This window comes from Poecilia reticulata, linkage group LG9, assembly GCF_000633615.1.
Source record: "Poecilia reticulata strain Guanapo linkage group LG9, Guppy_female_1.0+MT, whole genome shotgun sequence".
Classification (NCBI taxonomy): Eukaryota; Metazoa; Chordata; class Actinopteri; order Cyprinodontiformes; family Poeciliidae; genus Poecilia; species Poecilia reticulata.
Genome location: NC_024339.1, coordinates 28,545,407 through 28,569,399, shown reverse-complemented (window position 1 = coordinate 28,569,399; position 23,993 = coordinate 28,545,407). Strand labels below are relative to the sequence as shown.

Genomic DNA, 23,993 nt, shown 5'->3' with positions numbered 1-23,993 from the left:
TGCATAACGTGTATCAAGCAGGTTTACTGTTTAAATACAGTAAATATTTAGTCGGTTTGTTCACAAGAATTACTTTCAATGGAACCTTTACAATTAGCCTCCATACAATCTGCTCTTTCAATAAACAGCTGTTGTACATGAGAATATGTAGAAATACTTAGGTTGTTCTGGGAATGTCCAGCTGGGACAGACATTCCTGAAAAGTATCTCAAATAAACAGCCACATGTAAACTCCCATTGGACAGTCTAAACTGTAAAATATTTATATAGTTTCAACATCTCCCTAGGCTAGTATTACTAACATCTCCTTGCTGTTGTTGGTTCTTTCTGCAGGAGTGAAACCTGTTTAAATGTGCAACAAACCTTCAGATTCAAAAGGAATAGGATCTACGTTGTTCAAAATCTTCTTGCAGGTGTCATACAAGTACCTAAGATGATCCCGCCCAAAAAAATATTTTCAAATGGTGTTGTCCTCGCGTGCCAACCAATAATGTAAGAACTGCTACTAATGTAATAATTGTTCTCATCTTAAATACAATAATATCAATTTTCTGTAAAAGGAAGCAGAAGAATGTGTGTAAATTAGAATTAAAATGATCTGTAATAATAGTCTATAATAATAATAATAATATTATTTTAACGCTTTGTTTCAGACTGAACCACTTTGTTTCCTAAAGGCAACACTCAGACATCAGAATGCCAAAACCAGACGAGTAGAAAAGACTCAATTGAATTTAAAGTATGTCGTGACCTGGATAGCCACCAGGGGGCAGTGCATATTTTTCTCTTTGTTTGTTCTCACTCCGTTGACACAGGAAGTAGAAACCAGCGGAAGCTTGTTGTGCGCTCGTGTTAGCAGCGGTTTTGTTACGTAGGAGAAACGCAATATTTCAGAGATTAATGAGAACGACTTTTATTTGAAATAGAAACATTAAACCGATGCGCTCGGTGTCTCATTGAAAAGTCAGAGTCAAGTCAGCTCTGTGAGCATTTGTAATTGGAGGAGCGGTGGAAGCTGAGAGAAAAGCGGCACCATGGCGGATGTTACCGCTCGTAACCTGCAGTATGAGTACAAAGCGGTGAGTATGTCAGAATATAAACACATGGATATTGCGATAATGGAGTTTGTTTTGTTTTTTTCGGCGAACTAGCTTTACATTATTGAGCTATAAGTAACGGCGTATCTTTATTTGGCTCCAGCATGTATCATAATATGTTTGTATCGAATGTGTAGAACTCAAACTTGGTGCTGCAAGCGGATCGCTCTCTGATCGACCGCACTCGGAGAGATGAGCCCACCGGTGAGGTGCTGTCGTTGGTGGGGAAGCTGGAGGGGACAAAGATGGGGGACAAATCTCAGAGGACCAAACCCCAGAAGCTGGAGGAACGACGAGATAAGTCAGTGCAGCCACACAAAAAAACAGCTACACATTTCATGACAGCAAGCTTTGCTATACCAAAGTGTGCAATATTGCAAACACAAAGTTGTCCTTACAGGACACCAGCCTTCACAAGTCTCAAGTTTGACACCTTCACTTGCCAAACAAATACATATTTTGCCAGTTGTATACATTAGCACAGTCCTACCTAAAAGTTGTTGTGGTCACTATAACTTTATTCTTCCAAAATAGGAGGAGAAAAAGAGATGAGGATAGACACGATATCAACAAAATGAAAGGCTTTACCCTCCTGTCTGAGGGCATTGATGAAATGGTGGGCATCGTGTACAAGCCCAAAACCAAAGAAACCAGAGAGACCTATGAAGTGTTGCTGAGCTTCATCCACGCAGCTTTAGGAGATCAGGTTAGTGACACTGAGACTCTAAACCTAGCGCTCATAATAAACCGCCTGCTGACGCGCTTTCGTCTGCAGCCTCGTGATATTCTGTGCGGAGCAGCCGATGAAGTGTTGGCGGTGCTGAAGAATGACAAAATGAGGGACAAAGAAAGGCGACGTGAAGTCGAACAGCTCCTTGGCCCGTCCGATGACACGCGCTATCACGTGCTGGTCAACCTGGGAAAGAAGATCACAGACTACGGAGGAGACAAGGACTTGCAGAATATGGGTCAGCAGTTATTAAAAGTTTGTTGTGGCACTTCTAATGCACGCTGGAATTTGACTTTATTTGAAATATCCTCAATTTCAGGAGAATATTTCAAATAATTTGGCTTTTCCAGATATAATTCTCTCTCCCAATGTCTGAAAGTTGTACCAATCCATTCATTTTGATGTGAGACATTTTCTAAAGCCTTATTAATGAAACTGTTCTTGTTACAAATCTACAGATGACAACATTGATGAAACATATGGCGTCAACGTACAGTTCGAATCTGATGAGGAAGTGAGTTTTATTGTTTATTAAAAATTTTGTTTTCTTTGTTTTAAGTGGTGCTTGTGCAACATGTTTCCTTTTGGTGCCGAGCTTGACTTTGAATCGTGATGCTCAAGCTGTGACAGAACTGGCGCTTAGAAGCTTATGAGCTCTTTTCTTCTTCCAAAGGAAGGAGATGAGGACCAGTTTGGTGAAGTACGAGACGAGCACTCGGATGAAGACAGCGAAGGAGAAGAAGCAGTTGTCTCCACCAGGCTAACGGCAAACGTAATTCCAGCATACCCATTGAGTTTTTCTCTCGCATTTTAGCTGTTATTTATTCAGAGTGTAATCAGAAATCCTTGCCTCTGTAGCTTGGTGAGGCGGGCGACGTGATGTCAGAGAAGAAGAAACAGTTACATCCTCGGGACATCGACGCCTTCTGGCTCCAACGTCAGCTCAGTCGGTTCTACGACGATGCCATCGTCTCACAAAAGAAGGCCGACGAAGTCTTGGAAATCCTCAAGGTTTGTCACATTGTTCGTGTTTGTGCTTTTTTTTTTAAATGGTGAGTGTAAATGTTTTAATATTCAGATTTGCCTTCTTGTGTTTCTTTGTTGAACCACAGACTGCGAGCGATGACAGAGAGTGTGAGAACCAGCTGGTGCTGCTTCTGGGCTTCAACACCTTTGACTTCATCAAAGTCCTCCGTCAGCACCGCCGCATGAGTAAGGCAGTCTGGTTCGAACCGTGTCCTCCCCGGATTGTTCAGCGTTGACTCATCTGACCTCTTCTTTCTGCCACACAGTTCAGTATTGCACCATGCTGGCCAGCGCTCAGAGCGAGGCAGAAAAGGAGCGGATCATTGGAAAGATGGAGTCGGATCAGGAGCTTTCAAAGATTCTCTACCAGCTGCAGGAGACTGAGAAGGAGGACATTATCAGAGTAAAGCATCCAGTCATAAAGACACACAGAGGTAAAACATATTATGTGCGACTTTTCACACTTTTTATCTTTTTGCACTTTAGGAAGAACGATCTCGCAGAGAGAGAGTGAGGAAGTCTCGGGTGGATGACTTGGAAGCTATGGACGTTGATCATGGAGAGGTAAATACTGCTTGGTTCAATTTCCATCTAGGGCTGAAACGATTGATCAAATTAATCCTGATTAATTGATTATTGATCCAAATAATTGTCAGAATAATCAATTTGTAAAATAATTATTAGCGCAGCCCTAGTTCCATCCACTAAGCCTTTATTTTGCAACATGAGGCTACTTGGATGATCTTTTGCTGTCTTTTTGGGCTCCAGTTGATAGAAACACAGGTGTATGTAGACATCTGATCAGCACTGGAGACATCAACGCCGATTCATTCCTGTTTTTCGTCCTCCCAACAGTCAGTGATGCCTCGGCAGCTTCTGGACCTGGAAGACTTGGCCTTCAGTCAAGGCAGCCACTTCATGGCCAACAAGCGATGCCAGCTGCCTGACGGCTCCTTTCGTAAGCAGCGTAAAGGTTACGAAGAAGTCCACGTGCCCGCTCTCAAGCCAAAACCCTTTGCTGACAACGAGGTTTGTTCTTTCATCCACTGTGAGGAAAATCTGGCATTTCCAAACTCCAAGCTTTTCAACTATTTGCTTTGTTTGGTATCAAGCTGCTTATGGTTGAGTTTATGTCCTGCATTCAGCCGTTTTCTTGTGCCACCAGGTACTTGTTTCCATTGACAAGTTGCCCAAGTACGCCCAGGCTGGATTTGAAGGCTTCAAAACTCTTAACCGCATTCAGAGCAAGCTGTTCAAGACCACCATGGAGACGGATGAAAACCTGCTGGTGTGCGCCCCTACGGTGAGCGAACCACATCGACACTGGAAAGCTGTCTTACTGCTGAGTTGAAGCGAGTTATCTCCTCTAAATGTGCGTGGTCGTCCTGCACACAGGGAGCCGGTAAGACCAACGTCGCCTTGATGGCGATGCTGAGGGAAATCGGGAAGCACATAAACATGGATGGAACAATCAACGTGGATGACTTTAAAATCATCTACATTGCACCCATGCGCTCCCTCGTACAGGAGATGGTGGGAAGTTTTGGCAAGGTGAGCATTTTGCCTCTTCAGCAACACTGCTTACATGCAGTGAAATTATTGCTTCAAATCAGTCCAGAGGTCATGATGCCTTCGTTTCTCTTTTTCTCAGCGTCTCGCAAGCTATGGCATCATCGTGTCTGAGCTGACCGGAGACCACCAGCTCTGCAAAGAGGAGATCAACGCCACTCAGATCATCGTCTGCACCCCTGAGAAATGGGACATCATCACTCGGAAAGGCGGTGAGCGCACCTACACCCAGCTAGTGCGCCTCATCATCATCGTAAGTCATGCCGCTAAACAAGTTTAGAAACTGAAAGCTAAAATAAATCCTTGAGGGTAACCAAGTCAGCGTTTTCTAGGATGAAATCCACTTGCTGCACGACGACCGCGGCCCCGTGCTGGAGTCCCTGGTGGCAAGGACCATCCGCAACGTGGAGCTGACCCAGGAGGACGTGCGGCTGATCGGTCTCAGCGCCACGCTTCCCAACTATGAAGACGTAGCCACCTGCCTGCGCGTTGATCCTGCTAAGGGGCTGTTTTACTTTGACAACAGGTGTTTATTGGGTTATAATCCCTGAGCCGACTGTTTCCTGTTTGGACGTGTCAGATTTGCGAGCTGTTTTTAATTCGTCTTTCCAGTTTCCGCCCTGTGCCCCTGGAGCAGACGTACGTTGGTATCACAGAAAAGAAAGCCATCAAACGTTTCCAAATCATGAATGAGATCGTTTATGAAAAGATCATGGAGCATGCTGGAAAGAACCAGGTGAGTTGTGATTGATTTAACACCCAGAGCTACTGTAATTAACAGTTTTGCTTTGACACTCTAGAAATATTTTCGTAGAAGATTTCTGGGGCTCTTTTTTTTTTTTATATACCTCTGTTATCTGTTAACATGTCAGGTTAACAGTTTGACCATCTGTGAAACTTTCATGCACCCCTATAACTTTTTCCACATTTTTTTAAAGGTTTGGAGTGGCTTAACATAAGTTAGGACGTGTAATTGTTTTGATAGAGATAAAGTTTTGAGTGATTTTACTTAACTTTTAAACCGTATCTGCTATGGATGAGAGTAGCAATGTGACGATTTCATTATATTTAATTTATAATTTAAGTCTTTCTGTCTGCAGTCAAAATGAAGGTGTGTTTTGACTTTGATCTGCAGTGACTGAGACTCCTTTTGTTTACTTTCACTTGTGAGTAAATCTGATGCTCATTTGTCTCCCAAAAGGTCCTGGTATTTGTCCACTCCAGGAAAGAGACAGGAAAGACCGCCAGAGCTATTCGGGACATGTGCTTGGAGAAGGACACTCTGGGTCTGTTCCTGAGAGAGGGTTCTGCTTCTACTGAAGTGTTGAGAACCGAGGCAGAACAATGCAAAGTCAGTAAAACATCACCAGACCAGACCATCAAAAGGTTTTCAGTGTTAGCTGCTTGATCTGAGTTAAAGATTTCTCTCTCTTTCAGAACTTGGAGCTAAAGGATTTGCTTCCTTATGGCTTTGCGATCCATCACGCTGGGATGACCAGAGTGGACCGTACGCTGGTGGAGGATCTGTTCGCAGATCGACACATCCAGGTTCTGGTGTCCACAGCCACTCTGGCTTGGGGTGTAAACCTGCCAGCTCACACCGTCATCATCAAGGGAACCCAGGTTTACAGCCCAGAGAAAGGCAGATGGACGGAGCTGGGAGCACTGGACATTTTACAGGTCTGTCTGGGTAGCTGGTGTTTTGATTTGCTGAAAAGTTGATAAACTTTGGTGCCTGAAATCCTTAAATGCTTTGAATTTCATTTAGGTGTTTTCAAGGTTTGGAGAAGAGTTTGATTCTGTATAAAGTCATTTAACAGGATTGATATTCAAAATACACAGTTTGGTAATAAAGTGCAATCTAACGTTTGGTTAAAAGCCTAAATTTCAAAAATGTTATTTACATCTGAACACAGACATTTTCATACACCTTATAAAGACTGAAGTGAAATCAGACCAAACTTTTTTTTTTTTAGGTAATTTACAATTACAAAAAATATTTCTACTTTCAAAAAGCCATAAAACCTAATGAGAACATGGTTTGGAAATCTTTCTTTGTATATTGTGTTTAAGCTTTTAATTTGAGCAGGAATGTAATTTACCTTTGATTTGTTTGGATCCTTTCAATGTAGTGAATAATTATTCTTCCTAATTTCCCAATGACTTTAGTGATTTACTTAATTGAAATAGATCTTGGCTTATATTTTTTATACATTAAAACAACGTTGTTGAAATTTTGGAGTTTTTTTTAATTATTATTTGTTAAATTTGTGTTTTGCTCTCAGACAAGTCAGGTGAATAGTGAGAGAGACTTTTCAAAAAATCTTGTTATATTTAGTGTTTTACATAGCAGGGATAATCACCAGACATTATTAATGTAAGCAATAAATTATGCCATACATCAGTAGAAATGAAACCTGCCGCTTGATTTCAGATGCTGGGTCGAGCCGGCCGTCCGCAGTACGACACCAAGGGAGAGGGAATCCTGATCACGTCTCACGGAGAGCTGCAGTATTACCTGTCCCTGCTGAACCAGCAGCTGCCCATAGAGAGCCAGATGGTGGCGAAGCTCCCTGACATGCTCAACGCAGAGATAGTGCTGGGAAACGTTCAGAATGTTAAGGTGAGTGACAGACAAACCGAAGAAACAAAATCACATTTAGATTACCCGTAGTTAATTTGGTGCATTTGCCGCCGCAGGATGCTGTGAACTGGCTCGGCTATACCTACTTGTACGTGCGCATGCTTCGCAACCCGACGCTGTATGGAGTATCCCACGACGACCGAAGTTTGGACCCGCTGCTGGAGAGGCGCAGGATGGACCTGATTCACACGGCCGCCAACGTCCTGGACAAGAACAACCTCATTAAATACGACAAGAGGACAGGAACCTTCCAGGTCTGCCAACTAGCTCTCAGTAATGCGTAACGATCCCCATTATAGTAAATTTGCAGTAAGCTAATCGGTTTTTTATTTATCATTACATAAAGGTAACAGACCTGGGTCGCATTGCCAGCCACTTCTACATCACCCACGACTCCATTCAGACCTACAACCAGCTGCTGAAGCCCACGCTCAGTGAGATCGAACTCTTCAGAGTCTTTTCACTGTCCTCAGAGTTCAGGAACATCACAGTGAGAGAGGTCTGCTGGCCGGAGACAAACATGGGGACTATATTCTATCCCTAGTCGATCCACTGTAGACTTCTTGTAATACAAAACAAAGACAAAATGTTTCTCTTTTAGGAGGAAAAACTTGAGCTTCAGAAGCTTCTGGAAAGAGTTCCCATTCCTGTAAAGGAGAGCATCGAGGAGCCTAGCGCCAAGGTAACATAATCGAGCTTTAGTAAGTTTAGTAGTTGTTGACGAGGTTATTCATATTTGAATGTGTTTGCGTCAACTTTGTTTCAGATTAATGTTCTGCTTCAAGCGTTCATCTCACAGCTCAAACTGGAAGGCTTCGCCCTGATGGCAGACATGGTTTACGTCACACAGGTACAGCAAGAACAGTTTGTTTTACAGCTTAGCATCTCCGTATTCTGCAGTTTTCTGTAAAAGAATAATTGTATTTTTCTTTCTTCAGAGTGCTGGTCGTTTAATGCGGGCCATATTCGAGATCGTGCTCAACCGAGGCTGGGCCCAGCTCACAGACAAGACCATGAACCTCTGCAAGATGATTGACAAACGGATGTGAGTGGGATTGTCAGCGCTAAGCTAGCATCATTTACATGTCGAGGGAGGGAAGTCGTTTATGGTTGGTGTTTCCGGCGTGAACAGGTGGCAGTCGATGTCCCCGCTGCGGCAGTTCAGGAAGCTGCCTGAAGAGGTCGTCAAGAAGATCGAGAAGAAAAACTTCCCCTTCGAGCGTCTCTATGATCTCAACCACAATGAGATTGGTGAGCGCTGTGTTTTTTGTTTCTTTTTTTTAACCTCGCTCTCGTAGTTAAAAAAGCTAACGAACATTTATTTGTTCAGGTGAGCTGATCCGCATGCCGAAGATGGGTAAGACCATTCATAAATACGTGCACCAGTTCCCCAAGCTCGACCTGGCTGTCCACATTCAGCCCATCACTCGCTCCACGCTCAAAGTGGAGCTGACCATCACACCGGACTTCCAGTGGGATGATAAGGTCGGTTAAACTCCCAGCACGGTTCCTTTGTCGCCTCTCACTCCTCCTTTGCTTCGTCTCAGACTTTTTATTTTCTCGCCCAGATTCACGGATCGTCTGAAGCCTTCTGGATCCTGGTGGAGGATGTCGACAGCGAGGTCATCCTCCACCATGAGTACTTCCTGCTTAAGGCCAAGTACGCCCAGGACGAGCACCTTGTGACCTTCTTCGTTCCGGTGTTTGAGCCTTTACCTCCACAGTACTTCATCCGCGTCGTCTCGGACCGATGGCTCTGTAAGCAGCCTTCAGGATTCTCCTGCTGTCTGTGTTAGCTCTTCAACCAGCAGGTTTTATTCTTTGTTTTTCTGTTAGCTTGTGAGACGCAGCTGCCCGTGTCCTTCCGTCACCTTATCCTACCTGAAAAGTACCCGCCACCCACGGAGCTGCTGGATCTGCAGCCGCTGCCTGTCACCGCGCTCCGAAACTCTGCCTTCGAGGCTCTTTATCAGAACAAGTTCCCTTTCTTTAACCCCATCCAAACACAAGGTACACAACGTGAAACAGGACTTTTCAACTTGAGTCTAGATCAGGACGGACTTCACTGCTCATTTAACATCTTATTTACTCTTTTTTTCAGTCTTCAATGCTGTGTACAACAGTGATGATAATGTGTTTGTTGGAGCTCCAACTGGGAGCGGAAAGACCATATGTGCAGAGTTCGCCATCCTGAGAATGCTGCTGCACAACTCAGAGGGTCGCTGCGTCTACATCACCCCAATGGAGGCGCTGGCGGAGCAGGTGCAAAGTCACAAATCTCAAGCAAAAACATCAAACCTTCCTTATTAATTAGCTAGAAGACATACGAGACATTGCAGGGACTCAACATCTCGTAATGTTACAAAAACAAACTGTAGCATGTTGTATTGGGGTTCATATGTTGGATCAATACAAAATAATCTGTACCAGTAGGCCTGAAACAATTAATCATGATTAATCGATTAAAATAATCGTCAGCCAATTTGGTAATCACTTATTTGTTAACTTAGGATAGAGATGCTAAAAATTGTCATTTGCTGAGAGAACAGCACACTTACAGCAGTAATTAAGCCAAAACTGTGAAAAATAAATTATATTTGAACTTCTCACGTGGCATTTTTAGCTTCTCCTGGTTCAAATTATGAACAAAAATATCTTATTAAGCACCCTTTGCTATTCATTTATTAATCCAAACAAAGGAAAGCTGTGCTACTGCACACCAGGTAATAAAATGTTTATTTTCTTATTTAAAAAAGGGAACTTATTTATTTGTATTTTTTATGAATTTCTAAGTGGTAAAATGAAAAGTCTATGTATTAATTATTAGTTACAGCCCTACCTATCAGTGAAGTGGAAGAAATATGATTTTTAAAATATTTTAAGTGCATTTGTGTTTTGCCCCATTAATTTAGTTTGTGGGACATCACTTTTGTCTCCTTGACACATTTGACTTTGACTAGGCCACTCTTAACATGAGAAAATTGTAGCTCTTGTTTGATTTTAAAAGTCTCACACATTTTTTAACTGGTTTTTACTGAAAAAAGTGATCCCCACAGCATAATACGCCCGTTATTATTTGTTTCTTTTATGTACTTCTATGCACTTGATTAAATAACAAACAAAGGTAACATTTTATTTGAAGGGGTGTGCATAAGACTGATTTGACATTGTCATAAACATGACATAACACCTGTCATGAACATGAAGGAGTCTTTATGAATGCTTATGACAGTTGTCATGAAGTGTCATTCGGTAAATAATGACTCTTTTAATGCAAAGTTGCTCTAAAGGTTGCATTAAAAGTCCATTAAAAATGCAAACTTTGCATTAAATTATTATAATTTACAGAATCATGCAAAGTTGGCATTTTTAATGTACTTTCAATGCAACTTTTAGAGCAACTTTGCATTAAAAGAGTCATTATTTACCAAATGACACTTCATGACAACAGTCATAAACATTCATAAAGACCTCTTTATGTTCATGACAGGTGTTATGTCATGTTTATGACAGTGTCAGGTCAGTCTTATGCACACCCCTTCAAATAAAGTGCTACCCAAACAAGTTCATTTTATTCATTGATTGGGTGGATTCTGAAGGTTACACTGGATTATTGAAGTAAATGGGGTTAAATACAAATCTATGCCACACCTCACAGATTACTATGTGTGAAAATCTTAGAAAACTATGCATTGTTTCTTCCTCTTCACATGTATGTGCCACAAGAATGCAGGTTTGTGACTGTAATGTGATCAAAATGTAAAAAGAAAAGAAAATGCTGAAAATAGTTTTGATCTTCGTAAACACGGATTCTTGTCTCTCAGGTGTTTGTTGACTGGCACCAGAAGTTTCAGGATATCCTGAACAAGAAGGTGGTTCTGCTGACGGGAGAAACCAGCACGGATCTGAAGCTGCTGGGAAAAGGCGACATCATCGTCAGCACCCCGGACAAATGGGACATCCTGTCTCGTCGCTGGAAACAGCGAAAGAACGTCCAGAACGTCAGCCTCTTCATCGTGGATGAGACGCACCTCATCGGAGGAGAAAACGGAGTAAGAACAAAGAGCAGTCAAGATTCACGTTAGCTGTTTTTTTTTTTGTGTTGTATAAAATTAATTGATACTCCCACTAGCCTGTGCTGGAGGTCATCTGCTCGAGGATGAGGTACATTTCCTCTCAAATCGAGCGCCCCATCCGCATCGTGGCTCTCAGCTCGTCGTTGTCCAACGCCAAGGACGTGGCTCACTGGCTGGGCTGCAGCACCACCGCTACGTTCAACTTCCACCCAAACGTCAGACCTGTGCCTCTGGAGCTGCACATCCAGGTATGCTCACACGTGACTGCTGTAACGGACGAATCACCTGTCAGGATTCCTAACGTTCTGTCAACGCTCGCGTGTCGCTGCAGGGCTTCAACGTGAGCCACACTCAGACCCGCCTGCTGTCCATGGCCAAGCCGGTGTATCACGCCATCATGAAGCACTCTCCCTCCAAGCCGGTCGTTGTGTTCGTCCCATCCCGTAGGCAGACCCGCCTCACCGCCATCGACATCCTCACCTTCTGCGCCGCCGATGTCGTCCCTCAGAGGTCAGCCTTCGTTTTGAGACAGAGATTTAAAGGGGCAGTATTATGTAAAATTAGCTTTACATCATGTTATAATGTGATTTCTTCATCTAAAGCATACATAGTGTTGCTTTGATTTTTTCATGCATGTTTGAGAAATCCTTGGGAACTGAAGGCAACACAGCTACCATGTGCCTGGAAAGTGCTTAACGCCGCCCTTTTAAGAGTGAAGGAAGCTCATCTGAAGGAAGTATTTCCTCTCTTCAGGTTCCTGTACTGCTCTGAGAAAGAACTGGCTCCATTCCTGGAGAAAATAAACGACCCGACTTTGAAGGAAACTCTAGCCAACGGAGTGGGGTACCTGCACGAGGGCCTGACTGTCACTGAGCGCCGGATAGTTGAGCAGCTTTTTAACTCTGGTATAAAACAACCCCGACCCACAGAGAGTTTCAGGACTAAAGAAGAAAAATACAAAAACATAACAGCTTTCTGGTGTATTTAACTTCCTGTCCTGGTACAGGTGCTGTCCAGGTGGTGGTCTCCTCACGTTCGCTCTGCTGGGGCATCAACGTCTCTGCCCATCTTGTCATTGTCATGGACACCCAGTACTATAATGGAAAAATCCACGCGTAAGACTCTTGGAGAGTTGACTTAAAACAGTTTGCAAAAAAAAAAAAAAGTCATTTCCTTGACATTTTCTTTTGTTTTAGGTATGTGGACTATCCCATATATGATGTTCTCCAGATGGTCGGCAAGGCAAACAGGCCCATGCTGGATGATGAGGGGCGCTGTGTTATCATGTGTCAGGGATCTAAGAAGGTATGTACTTCTAACATTGTATTAAAAGGTTTAAGTTGTCAAATGTGCCAAAACGTTTTATCTGATCAATCGTCAGAATAATTGGTTACTAAAATAATTGTTAGTTGCAGCCCTAAACGAGTTAAAGTATTCCAATAATTTGTTAGAATTTCAGTTTTTCAGAATTTTTTTTTGCTAAAGACCCACAAAGATGGATTTTATTAAAATGTCACCACTGATGTGCCTTTTCCCCATAGGACTTCTTCAAGAAGTTCCTGTATGAGCCCCTGCCGGTGGAGTCCCATCTGGATCACTGTCTCCACGACCACTTCAACGCCGAGATCGTCACCAAGACGGTCGAGAACAAGCAAGACGCCGTCGACTACCTGACCTGGACGTTCCTCTACCGACGGATGACGCAGAACCCCAACTACTACAACCTGCAAGGTGAGGATCGGCCTGTAAACACCTGACTGATCAGGTCGAGGGAAAGGCTCGAAGGAGATCTGAGCGCCATCCTCTAATCCTGGCAGGCATGTCCCATCGCCACCTGTCTGATCACCTGTCTGAGCTGGTGGAAAACACCCTGCATGACCTGGAGCAGTCCAAGTGCATCAGCATCGAGGACGAAATGGACGTCGCTCCGCTCAACCTGGGAATGATCGCTGCTTACTACTACATCAACTACACAACAATCGGTTTGTACCGACACGGCCCTGCTGACGTTTGGAGGATTTTCATATGGGATGCTGAACATCGCTGTTGTTTTGCTGTTGTGTTGGGCAGAGTTGTTCAGTATGTCCCTGAACGCCAAGACGAAGATCCGCGGGTTGATTGAGATCATCTCCAACGCAGCTGAATACAAGAACATTCCCATCAGGCACCACGAAGACGCGCTTCTCCGACAGGTAAATGGGGAAAGATGCAAACAATGTATCCACTTACTATTATCGAATAATGGTTTATTATTTAAAAATTATTACATTCGTTCCAGTCGATTAGCTTATAACGTTAGCTTAGAACTTCTTTCAGTGTTGTAGTTTGACCTCCATCCAGCAGAGGGTGCTGTTGGTCATCCTTACCTGGAACCAGTTGATACAGGAATAAAGATGGCAGGAACATACCAGAACAGGAAAGAGAAACGGTCCAAACAGAGTCCAGTGTGTGATGCAAACCGCACTTTATGCGCTTCTGTTTTGAAATATAAAAATTCGACAAACTCCTTCAGTTTCATCTCTTCCAGGGAAGCAGCGTCAATTTGTCTTGACCAAAAAACTGATTTCCGAAGAAAGAGAGGTGGAAGGCATAAAAGAGAAAAATTGTGACATAATAGAAAAACATGATGCCAGTTATTAGGGCACTTGACTTCCTCAAAGAAAACCTTTGAACACATCTGTGTTTATGAGGGATTGTGGTTTACATATTTCATTCTTTTCATCTTTTATTTCTATTCAGCAACCCAAGAGGTTCCTGTTTTAAGTTTTAGATACATATCTAAGTTTAATATTGTAAAAAAAAAAATGTATATAAAGATGTGCTTCTTTTGTAAATTCAGCGTATTGTGGAAAGATGGTTGGTCCTTTTGTTACAAGAGAAAACCCGGGTTTTTAAGAAAATGCCCACTTATCAATTAATAGTCAATCGATAATCTCAATTAATTTTAGACTAACTCACTAATTGATGATTTCCATCCCTAGTTTGTTGCTGAGTGTATATTTTGTTTTAATTTTTTAGCTGGCACAGAAAGTCCCTCACAAGCTGAACAACCCGAAGTTCAACGATCCTCACGTGAAGACCAACCTGCTGCTGCAGGCCCACCTCTCCAGGATGCAGCTGAGCGCCGAGCTCCAGTCAGACACGGAGGAGATCCTGAGCAAGGTCGGGATTCCCCGTCTGATGACTCGGCTCGTTGGGTTTTCGTTCCAGACCGCAACGAGTTTAAATCGTTTTCCCCGTTTGCAGGCGATCCGTCTGATTCAGGCCTGCGTTGACGTGCTGTCCAGTAACGGCTGGCTGAGCCCCGCCCTGGCTGCCATGGAGCTGGCGCAGATGGTCACCCAGGCCATGTGGTCCAAGGACTCGTACCTGAAGCAGCTGCCCCACTTCACCTCAGACCACATCAAGCGCTGCACTGACAAAGTGAGTGGCGCTTCAGTGGCGATAATAGAGCACATGATGCAGAATTAAGACGATAATTCTGCTTGTTCCGTCTTCAGGGTGTGGAGAGCATCTTTGACATCATGGAAATGGAGGACGAGGACAGAACGTCTTTGCTGCAGCTCTCCGACGGACACATGGCCGACGTGGCTCGCTTCTGTAACCGCTACCCCAACATCGAGCTTTCTTATGACGTAGCGGAGAGGGACAACATCAAAAGGTTCGTACGCTCTCAGATGTTAAATTGCCTTGTAGACACATTCGTTCATTTTGGCGGGTTATATTCTAACATAATATGCCTAAAGCGAAATCAAAACTGGCCAAATTAATCTGTCTGAAGACCAATGCATGCCTCATTTTACAGATTTTTACCACCAAAAAGTTTAAAGAACCATGTGGGGTTTTTTTCTTCTAATTTCTAATCCTGCATTATTTTAGAATATAAAATTCTAATAAAAGGCATAAATAGTTTCATCATCTTCAAAAATGTAAGTGAACATCAGGTTAGTCATTTGACCACCTAAGATTTTTTTAGACAATCTTAGAAATACATAAAAATGCAAATAAATAATTGAACTTCTTTCGTTCTTTCTTTACACATTTGCTTACAAAGAAGGTTTTTCATCTTAAATGTAGAACGTGTTTATATATGTTTTGTACAGTTTTGGCTTAATTACAGCACTGAGGGTGATCAGCATATATATACTCCACCTAGCGATTATTGGTTAATAATTGATTAATCGCGATTGCTTCAACCCTAATTGCTGTGTATTTTCACAGCGGCAGTCCAGTTCTGGTCCAGGTGCAGCTCGAGCGAGAGGAAGAGGTGACCGGTCCAGTCATCGCACCACTCTTCCCTCAGGTCAGTGTCACTGTACGCCTCATTTTCCATCATCCTTCCATTATCCAAACATGACTGACATGTGGAAATATGTAATTGTTGCAGAAACGTGAGGAGGGCTGGTGGGTGGTCATAGGAGACCCCAAGTCGAACAGCCTCATCTCTATCAAGAGGCTGACTCTTCAGCAGAAAGCAAAGGTGAAAAAAAAAAAAAGGCAAACGCTGCAACTACAACGCTCCGTGAAGCAACATCCTGACACCATTTTTGTTGTCTCTGCAGGTGAAGCTGGACTTTGTTGCGCCGGCTATGGGCGTCCATAACTACACCCTGTACTTTATGAGCGACGCTTACATGGGCTGTGACCAGGAGTACAAATTCAGCGTGGATGTGAAAGAGGCCGACAGCGAGGGGGAAAGTGACTCAGACTAAGCAGTAAATTTTTTTAATTAGTCGGAGGGAATCAAGGGGTTTATTTTTTTTTTTGTCCTTTAGATGCTCAACCTGATTTATGTACTTTTGCTTTACCTGTCAGCATGTCTCAATACTTATTAAAGTTCAGTGTCATTTTATCTGGTAGTTTTCTTTACGTTTGAAACACCTGATCGTTGAATTCCAGTCCAAAATTAGTGTCCATCTGTCCATCTTTAGTCTCAGTTACATGACAGTAATGTATTGTTTGATTTAACTGCGGTAACCAAGGCAACCTAGACTCTTCTGAAGATGGTTTGCTGTAAAAGACGCTGCAGTCTCACAGCAGATTGTTTCAAATAGAAACAAGCACTCTGGTTATGTTGTGAATTTAAACTATATGGAAATCTAATTCCTCCTCTACATGTTTTTAGTATCATGTACTGTCTGAAAAGATTTTTTTTAAATAAAGGATCCATTTGTGGTTATGTTTAATATTCTGTATTTATAAAAAACTTTCAAGCAATTTTCATAGGATACCATTTCCAAAATGCAGACTCAAAAGCACACTGCAGTATTTATCTCATCATAAACAAACGCAAAACATTTACCTGAAATTGCAGAGAAAGAAAGAAAAAAAAAAAAAACAAAGCAACCTTTCACCAACAAAATCAGGTCCAAAAACTACAGAATCAGTCTAATTCTTCTTCTTCTTTGAATCTCCAAATTACAATCTCTCCATTGTCGCTGCAGGAAGCCAGTAGGCCCGCCTCCTTCGGGTTCCAGGAAACACAATTAGCATCCTGGTTGTGACCTTTGGTCGCCTGGGCGACGAGCGAAAAGACTGGCTCATCAGGACTGGCCGTCACGTCCTCCTTGAAAACTCTCACTGCGTCGTCACCGCAGGCAGTCGCCAGAGCGCCCGTCAGTTGACACCTGAACAGATGTGATTTATTCAAGTCAGAAAATAACTCCACTTTCATAGAGAAAAAATGTTTTAAGGCTGATTATAGAAATGATAATGGTAGAATAGCTACCGAGACGTTTTTTAATCTACAATGATGAGCATTTTACTTTGGTAATAATTTGGTGAAATTTCAAGCATTTTTTTATTTTTATTACAGCTAATAGAAAGTAGAAAAAATGGTGTTGGTGACTGACAGCTGCGCAACTATCAGGACGTCACATTCATCGTAAATGTGACCCTATCTGGATCCTAGCGATATGGAGCAATTGGGAAATTAGCTATAAGCCATCAGCTTATAAATAAACACTAAAATGTATCAAAAGGGCTGATTAAGCTGTCAAACAATAATAACATAAGTCACTGATGCACCCAATCTTCATGGCATTAACAGGCTTGGGGTTGTCTTACCAGGCGACATCATACACCGTTCGTCCATGGTACCCAGACAAGGTGCAAACACACTTCCAGGAGAGGTTCCCTTTAAACAAGCAAAAAGTTACTTCATTTTTCTTCGCAACACACGACGACAAAAGTGCTGCTGTCCACCATAAACTCACCTTGCCCATTCTCGCTGGGATACTCTTTCCAAATCTTCACGGTGCGGTCGTCGCTGCAGGAGGCCATCCTCTCCCCCGCAGCATCGAAACACAAACTCCACACTGTGGATGTGTGGCCCTGCAAGGTGGCCTGGCACTCCCAGTCGTCGTCTTCCTCTTTGTAAATGCAGATGTTGTTGTCATAGCTGGCTGAAGCCAGAAGCTGTGCAAACAAAAAGCCTTGTTACAGCCTGATGTCAAGCTAAGGTATGATTCAGATGCGAGGGGTCAGGGGCTACCTCCTTCTTGGGGTGCCACGCAACATGCTTGACATCTTGTGTGTGAGAGTTCAACACGGTAACGCACTCGTATTCTTCATCTTCATCCACTGAAACGCACAAACGAATTGTGTTTGTACACAAGCTAAGAGCTAGAGTTAATTTAGTGATTTACAACAAAGGATTTCACTTTAGTTTTGGTGAAAACAAACCTTCCCAAACCCAGACGCTCTTGTCTCGGCTGCAGGTGGCCAGGAGGTTCCCTGAAGGAGCCCACGCCACGCATTTGACCTCGTTTTCGTGTCCTTCCAGGACGGTCAAGCTCTAGAAGACAAGCTCAAAAGTTCAGAAGTTTTTTTGGAAATTCACTGGCTGAACAAGAAAAGTTTCATCTAACCTCAAAGTCATCGTTCTTTTTTTTCCAGATGCACGTGGTAGCATCAAAACTGGCAGAGGCCAGATAATTGCCACAAGGAGACCAGGCCACCTTCCTCACAGTGCGCTGGTGACCATCCAGCAGCACGGTCTTACAGATCCAAGAGTCACCTGGGGGGGAAAAAAATGCAGCTAAAAATGGCACCAAAAGATTCATCCTTTAATCTCATTCAACAAACACCGTTAAGAGATCAGACTTGGAAAACTCCCATTTGGGGCAAATGGACAAATCGGTCCTACTCATAACACAGAGAACTACTTCAATAGTGTAAAAGTGACATTTTCTGTTTTCATGTGGTATTTGGCTTTTTTTTTAAATTGAAAATACAGAAATGTAATACTAAAATGTTTGTTTTAGAGTATATAAAAACAGGCCATGTCCAAAACACATGGATTAGAGTCACAGCAACACCTAACGGAGAGGATGCAATCCAGGTGGACCCCAGCTGGCAAGGGTTTTTGTGAGCTACCTTAAATTGTGATGAAGATGAACGAGCTCAAAGTGAAGTTTTACTTAAACTGAGGACCGTTTTCTAAGAATGACCTTGTTAGCATCATTTATCTACAGAAACATGACCCACCTGTCCATGTTTTAAATGTTAGTGTTGTGCGCTACCGCTCGTGTTATTGACAGCTCACCCTCTCGCCCCCATATCCGGATGGCCTTGTCACCCCCGCATGAAGCCAGCAGGGTCCCGTTAGGGCTCCAGGAGACGAACCAGCAGCGGGAGTCCGGGTGCGCGCTGATCCTCTGAACCAGGGACAGAACCTCCTTCATGGCTACTCAAAATATTTCACGCAGTTGTGAAGCGTCGATACTTCCGTGTCTACTTTTTACGCCCGGTAGTACGAAGCCCACTTGTCATTTATCAGCATGTGGAGCAGCAGAAATGAGTGAGGATCGTTTATGTAGTAACGAACAAAGTAAAACAGTATCTTACAGGGATGTCTACAACGGAAATGTTGCCATGTTTGCTTATCAGAGGCTGCGCGCGTTGCATTCTGGATCACTTCCGTTCTCTGACGCTGCTAGACACGCACCATTTGTCAAACTCTCCTCTACTCGCCGGCGAGAGCGGTGGACACCCACTTCGGCTGAAATAAAAATACAAGTTATGTCCGTGTCGTCTTAGAAAAACGATTGAACATTTGTTTCTGTGTAATAAATTGCTGGCTGAGTATCAAGCAGGAGTAATTTAAATATATTGTTAGAACACGTTTCCTTTGTTGGCATTTAATGAAACTTTGTAAACAAACTTAATGTGAAAAGAAATCCCTGACCTTGCACCAACATAGTAACTAAACAGCAAACACTTTACTCTCAATTTATGAGGGGAAACTCCTCCCACTCCACTACGTCATCACGTCTAGCCGAGTGACACGCCTGCTGAATGTTAAGGAATAAATATACTGACTTTTAGAGTACTTTGATTTGAAATGAGGCAAAAAATTAAAACTGCATAATACTTCTATGCGGGGGTAAAACAATTTGTAATTGGCAATCTAATTGTAACAATTTATTTAGCCTTGTGTAAGTGGTTTTGGATGAGTCACCACTAGGTGGCAGCAACCCCTCCTCTTAGACCGGTGCCAACTGCTAACAGGAAGTCAACATTACGGGAAACCAGCGTAGGCTGTCTTTTGTTTTGTTTTGTGTTTCCTTTTCTGTACCAATAGTAAGCGTATGTTTTTATTGTTGTAGGTATCCTTATCGTGTGTTAAGTTTTATTTTAAATTGTTTGTTTGTGTTAGGTTTAGTTTTGTACTTAGATTTTGTTATATTTGGCGTTGACAAGGAGTTAGCGTATCAGGCTAACAGAAGAGCTAACAGGCCTAGAGACCATCTGTTCATTGTCTGATCGGCCGCCAGCGTCTTGTTTTATCTAGCATCCCAATTTTTGTCGGACACATTGTGTGTAACTCATCGAAAGAAAGAGTCCGGAGCCGCTGTCATCCCGTCGTGATCCAAGTTTCCTTGCCTGAAGCGGCTTGCAGGCCTTACTCTGCCTACTCTCTTGGTTGGCTCATCCCTAAGCTACAAACGGATTGCTATAAAAGAAGGAGTCACCAACGCTTCTAACGACACCAATTACTAAGGAGACGCAATAATCATGTATGCTCCACCGGGTTCCACTCTCCCTGGAGGTCGGAGACGGAGAGCGGGCACCTCCCTGCCCAAGCAGCCGGAGCGGAGCTTGGTGTCGGCTCTGCCCGGAGCTCTGTCCATCACAGCGCTGTGCACGGCTCTGGCTGAACCGGCCTGGCTCCGGGTTCACGGAGGGGCCTGCCCTAGACAAGAGCTGGGGGTAGCGGATGTCTTGGGGTACATCGATCCCAAGCTGCTGGATGGTGAGAATAAGCACGTCACAACCTGTAAGCGTAGGCAGTTGTTAATCATTCGGCTAACTTGTAACTTTGTGACTTCTGTATTTCCACAGATTACTGTGTAAACCCACAAATCATCCTGTTGCTGAGAGTCATCGCTGCCTTCTGTTTCCTCGGCATATTATGCAGTCTCACTGCTTTTCTCTTGGATGTGTTTGGACCCAAACACTCTGCCCTAAAGGTCACACGCAGATATGCTTTTGCACATATACTAACAGGTACATATTCTTATTGTTGGAGTTTTTTTTATTTTTATTTATTTTTAATTGTGTCAATAAACAAAGTAAAAGTGGACGATTTGGCAAAAATATCAAATCAGAATTTTTTTTTTTTAAAGTAAAATCATAATTTCTGAGTTTTTGTTATGTAGAAAGGTTGAAGAAAACATATTACCAGAGTATTTAGGAAGAATAATGTTTTGAAACAGATTTTCATATAATGTGTCTTGTTGCTAACCTCTTAAGTACAGTTGAGATAAGCTTAAACCGTGAAGTTTACTCAGTCTGACACTATTTATAGTAAAAAGATCAATTTTATATCTTTGGAGTAAATCAATTCAATCAATCAATCTTTATGTACAAAGCACTTTTTATACAATCAAACCTAACATGAAATGTTTATACATCATTTAAGCTTAGTCTATGATTCTACAAATAAAAAGAATCAGAACCGATGCAACTGGACAAGAACATTGAACAGCAAACTTGTTCTTGTCCTTAGTGAACCATTATGCCGAGCGGACCTGTTCCGTTAGATTTTATTAACCTCCTCTCTCTCCCCTCAGTGCTGCAATGTGCCACAGTAATTGGGTTTTGCTACTGGACCTCAGAACTGATCTTGGCGCTTCAGCAGCAGCACAAAAAGTACCACGGCTCTCTCATATACGTCACCTTCGCCATCAGCTTCTACCTGGTGGCGGGCGCGGGCGGCGCGTCGATCCTCGCCACCGCCGCAAACCTCCTACGCCACTACCCCACGGAGGAGGAGGAGCAGGCCCTGGAGTTGCTCTCGGAGATGGAGGACAGCAGCGAGACTTTTCCCGCCGACTTCGACGTCGCCAATCAGTTTCAGCCGCCACCTGCCTACACGCCCTAACCCAACCAGACTGGCCTTGCGAAAAAATTGTTTTCTCTCCGAGCACAGCTACTTTGCGCTTGGTGTGCAGACCACGCTCAATTTAATCAAATGGAAACCTTTGCAAATACTCTCGGCGACGAACGTAACGCGTGCACAAGTCGGTGCATCGATTCCTTGAAAGACAGTGGCTTTGGGTGCATGGAAGCTTTCTTTAGCGGTGGCATCAGTTTAGGAGCTGCTTCATACTTAATTCTCACTGCTGAAGTGGTTAGTGATTTGCATGTAAATGGCTTTTAGGATCTGGTCCTTACATGTAACTATAAGTCATCTGCAACAAAAAAAAATCACCAAACAGCGCTCATCACAGGAAACGGAAGAAGCAGCTGCAACCCGATCAACGCTGTTGTCGAATGTTATCATCAGCCGTAGTTATAATTGGATTTGGGTGGAGCTTTGATTAAACAGCTTTGTGATTTTTAATTTGACATATTTGCCACGTGTGTGATTTCTTTCTTCTTTTTTTTTCTCCTGATGCTGCTTATTTGCAGGAATCCATAAACACTGACGAGATTGTTTTAAACATGAATTTTATACAAACAAAAAAAGAAACGGACCTTATTTATTCTTTTGCTTTCTCACTCGCTATTTTCACCTCCTCTGTTCTAGACGCGGCAGAAGCATTTACAAAACTCGTGAGGGAGGAGAGTTTATTGTGTTTCGGAAACACGGTGTGGATTGCGGGTGCAGAGAAATGGAGGCTAGTTCGGCAGGAAACCTCACAGCATAAACATCGGTTATGACATAATTGTATTTGAGTTTTGTTTTTTTTAAAAGAGAGAATTTTGTTTGTACTCTGTGAATACCGTTCGTGACCACTTTAGTATGTGTTTTCCATGCGTGAGTTCTGCTGATTTTTCATATTTTTAGGCCGGGGTTTGGACCTTCCGTGCTCCACGAAAGGTTCCTGCTGACGCTCGAGTTTGTGACTGATGTGGTGATTGTGGTCGGTTGCACATTTGTTCTGTTTCTGCATTTTGTTTCTCACTGTATTTTCTTCATCTTTATGTAAATAGTAATTGTTTATACATGCAGTAAAGTGGCCATAATAAAAGACATGTCATATTTTGCCTTCTGTTGTTCATCTGTACATTGACAAATTACTTTTTTTTTTTTCTGAACCTTCACTGTGAGTTGTCTCCCCCTACAGGTGCATCTCAATAAATTAAAAATATCAAACGTTTCCTTGTGATTCGATTGAAAAAAACATTGGTAACAATTTTATTGAAGAGTGATAAGACACTGTCATAAATATGACCTAACACCAGTTATGAACATAAAAGAAGTCTTTATGAAAGTTTATGCCTTGTTATGAAGTGTCATTTGGTAAATAATGACACTTTTAATGCTTATTTTAAGTCCATTAAAAGTGCCAACTTTGCATTAAAAGTGTCATTTACCGAATGACACTTCATGACAACTGTCATAAAGACTCCTTCATGTTCATGACAGGTGTTATGTCATGTTTATGACAGTGTCATTGCAGTCTTTTGCACACCCCTTCATATAAAGTGTCACTAAAATGTTTTTATCAAGTGTTTATTTCTTTTCATCATTACTGTCCTTGAATGTTCGGATCTTTGCCTTTCCACCTTTCTTTCACACTCTATAGGGCCTTGATCTTTAGACAAAATGCACATTTTGCTTTCACCTTAGAGAACCTTGCAGCACTGAGTTCAGTCCTTCGTTCAGGTAAGAAACTCCTGACATCTTTAATTCAAAAGTGGTTCAACACAACAGATGTAACAATGTAGCATCTAAATCTTGGACGCATCTGTGTGTGGTGGCTCCTGCACCACACACAGATGCAGGAGCCACCACACACTCCACCTACAGACTAGAACTTGTGAACACCCGCTGTGCTCTTGAATCGACTTTGCTTCACAGTCTTCTCAAGGTTGCGGTCATCCCTGTTTTTTCTGCATCATTTTTTGCTAAACTTTTTCCTTCCATACAACTTTCCATTAATAGTTTTTGCCCTCTTACAGTCTCTTTAGCAATGACGTTTTTGTGGCTTACCCTCCTTACGGAGTGGGCCAGTTACTGTCTGCTGGACAACTGTCCAATCAGCACTCTTCCCTATTACTAAGTAGGCTGTAACATTTAAGTATTATTTTAATAGTTTAATATTCTAACTTAAAAAAAAAAATTATTTAAAGTATTCCTTTGTCGTAATCATCAAAATTAACAGAAAAATCACCCACTTCATCTCAGTGTGTTGTGTGATGAAGCTGTATGAGTTTCACTTCTTGAATTAAAAATACTGAACTGAATCAAACCTTTGAAAATCAGTTTACCGAGTCGCAGCTGAACATTTTTACTCTGAAAGTGACTTTTCCATCTGTTGAAGGTATTTCTGGGTTCACCGTCTAGACTCAACACGGCATTAGAAAGCGTAAGAGCCTTACGCCCTAATGGACTTTGC

At 42.6% G+C, this 23,993-nt stretch overlaps 3 protein-coding genes across 3 annotated transcripts; 2 read left to right on the top strand and 1 right to left on the bottom strand.

The window, feature by feature from the left end:
* Nucleotides 1-811: 811 nt before the first annotated feature.
* snrnp200 (small nuclear ribonucleoprotein 200 (U5)) lies at nucleotides 812-15,994 on the top strand. Its single transcript, XM_008419116.2, has 44 exons — nucleotides 812-1,079; nucleotides 1,235-1,398; nucleotides 1,632-1,803; nucleotides 1,873-2,065; nucleotides 2,286-2,341; nucleotides 2,501-2,599; nucleotides 2,686-2,838; nucleotides 2,940-3,039; nucleotides 3,120-3,256; nucleotides 3,340-3,417; nucleotides 3,709-3,882; nucleotides 4,019-4,156; nucleotides 4,249-4,404; nucleotides 4,505-4,675; nucleotides 4,755-4,948; nucleotides 5,035-5,158; nucleotides 5,624-5,773; nucleotides 5,860-6,102; nucleotides 6,857-7,045; nucleotides 7,123-7,320; nucleotides 7,413-7,565; nucleotides 7,668-7,748; nucleotides 7,833-7,916; nucleotides 8,005-8,111; nucleotides 8,199-8,317; nucleotides 8,397-8,551; nucleotides 8,635-8,824; nucleotides 8,903-9,076; nucleotides 9,168-9,328; nucleotides 10,891-11,118; nucleotides 11,199-11,390; nucleotides 11,474-11,652; nucleotides 11,896-12,047; nucleotides 12,149-12,257; nucleotides 12,339-12,447; nucleotides 12,684-12,873; nucleotides 12,960-13,124; nucleotides 13,213-13,334; nucleotides 14,161-14,304; nucleotides 14,389-14,565; nucleotides 14,643-14,803; nucleotides 15,364-15,445; nucleotides 15,530-15,622; nucleotides 15,705-15,994. The coding sequence occupies exons 1-44, from the start codon at nucleotides 1,035-1,037 to the stop codon at nucleotides 15,852-15,854; spliced, it is 6,411 nt and encodes a 2,136-aa protein (XP_008417338.1). The 5' UTR covers nucleotides 812-1,034; the 3' UTR covers nucleotides 15,855-15,994.
* Nucleotides 15,995-16,318: 324 nt separating this feature from the next.
* Nucleotides 16,319-19,166, bottom strand: ciao1 (cytosolic iron-sulfur assembly component 1). The gene is made up of 7 exons (XM_008419115.1): nucleotides 18,689-19,166; nucleotides 18,012-18,160; nucleotides 17,827-17,938; nucleotides 17,636-17,724; nucleotides 17,358-17,559; nucleotides 17,209-17,278; nucleotides 16,319-16,769 (listed from the first exon to the last, which is right to left on the bottom strand). Exons 1-7 carry the CDS (start codon nucleotides 18,825-18,827, stop codon nucleotides 16,526-16,528), a joined length of 1,005 nt encoding a protein of 334 aa, XP_008417337.1. The 5' UTR covers nucleotides 18,828-19,166; the 3' UTR covers nucleotides 16,319-16,525.
* Nucleotides 19,167-19,620: 454 nt separating this feature from the next.
* On the top strand, nucleotides 19,621-22,638 carry tmem127 (transmembrane protein 127). Its single transcript, XM_008419114.2, has 3 exons — nucleotides 19,621-20,398; nucleotides 20,488-20,652; nucleotides 21,219-22,638. The coding sequence occupies exons 1-3, from the start codon at nucleotides 20,161-20,163 to the stop codon at nucleotides 21,527-21,529; spliced, it is 714 nt and encodes a 237-aa protein (XP_008417336.1). The 5' UTR covers nucleotides 19,621-20,160; the 3' UTR covers nucleotides 21,530-22,638.
* Nucleotides 22,639-23,993: the final 1,355 nt, after the last annotated feature.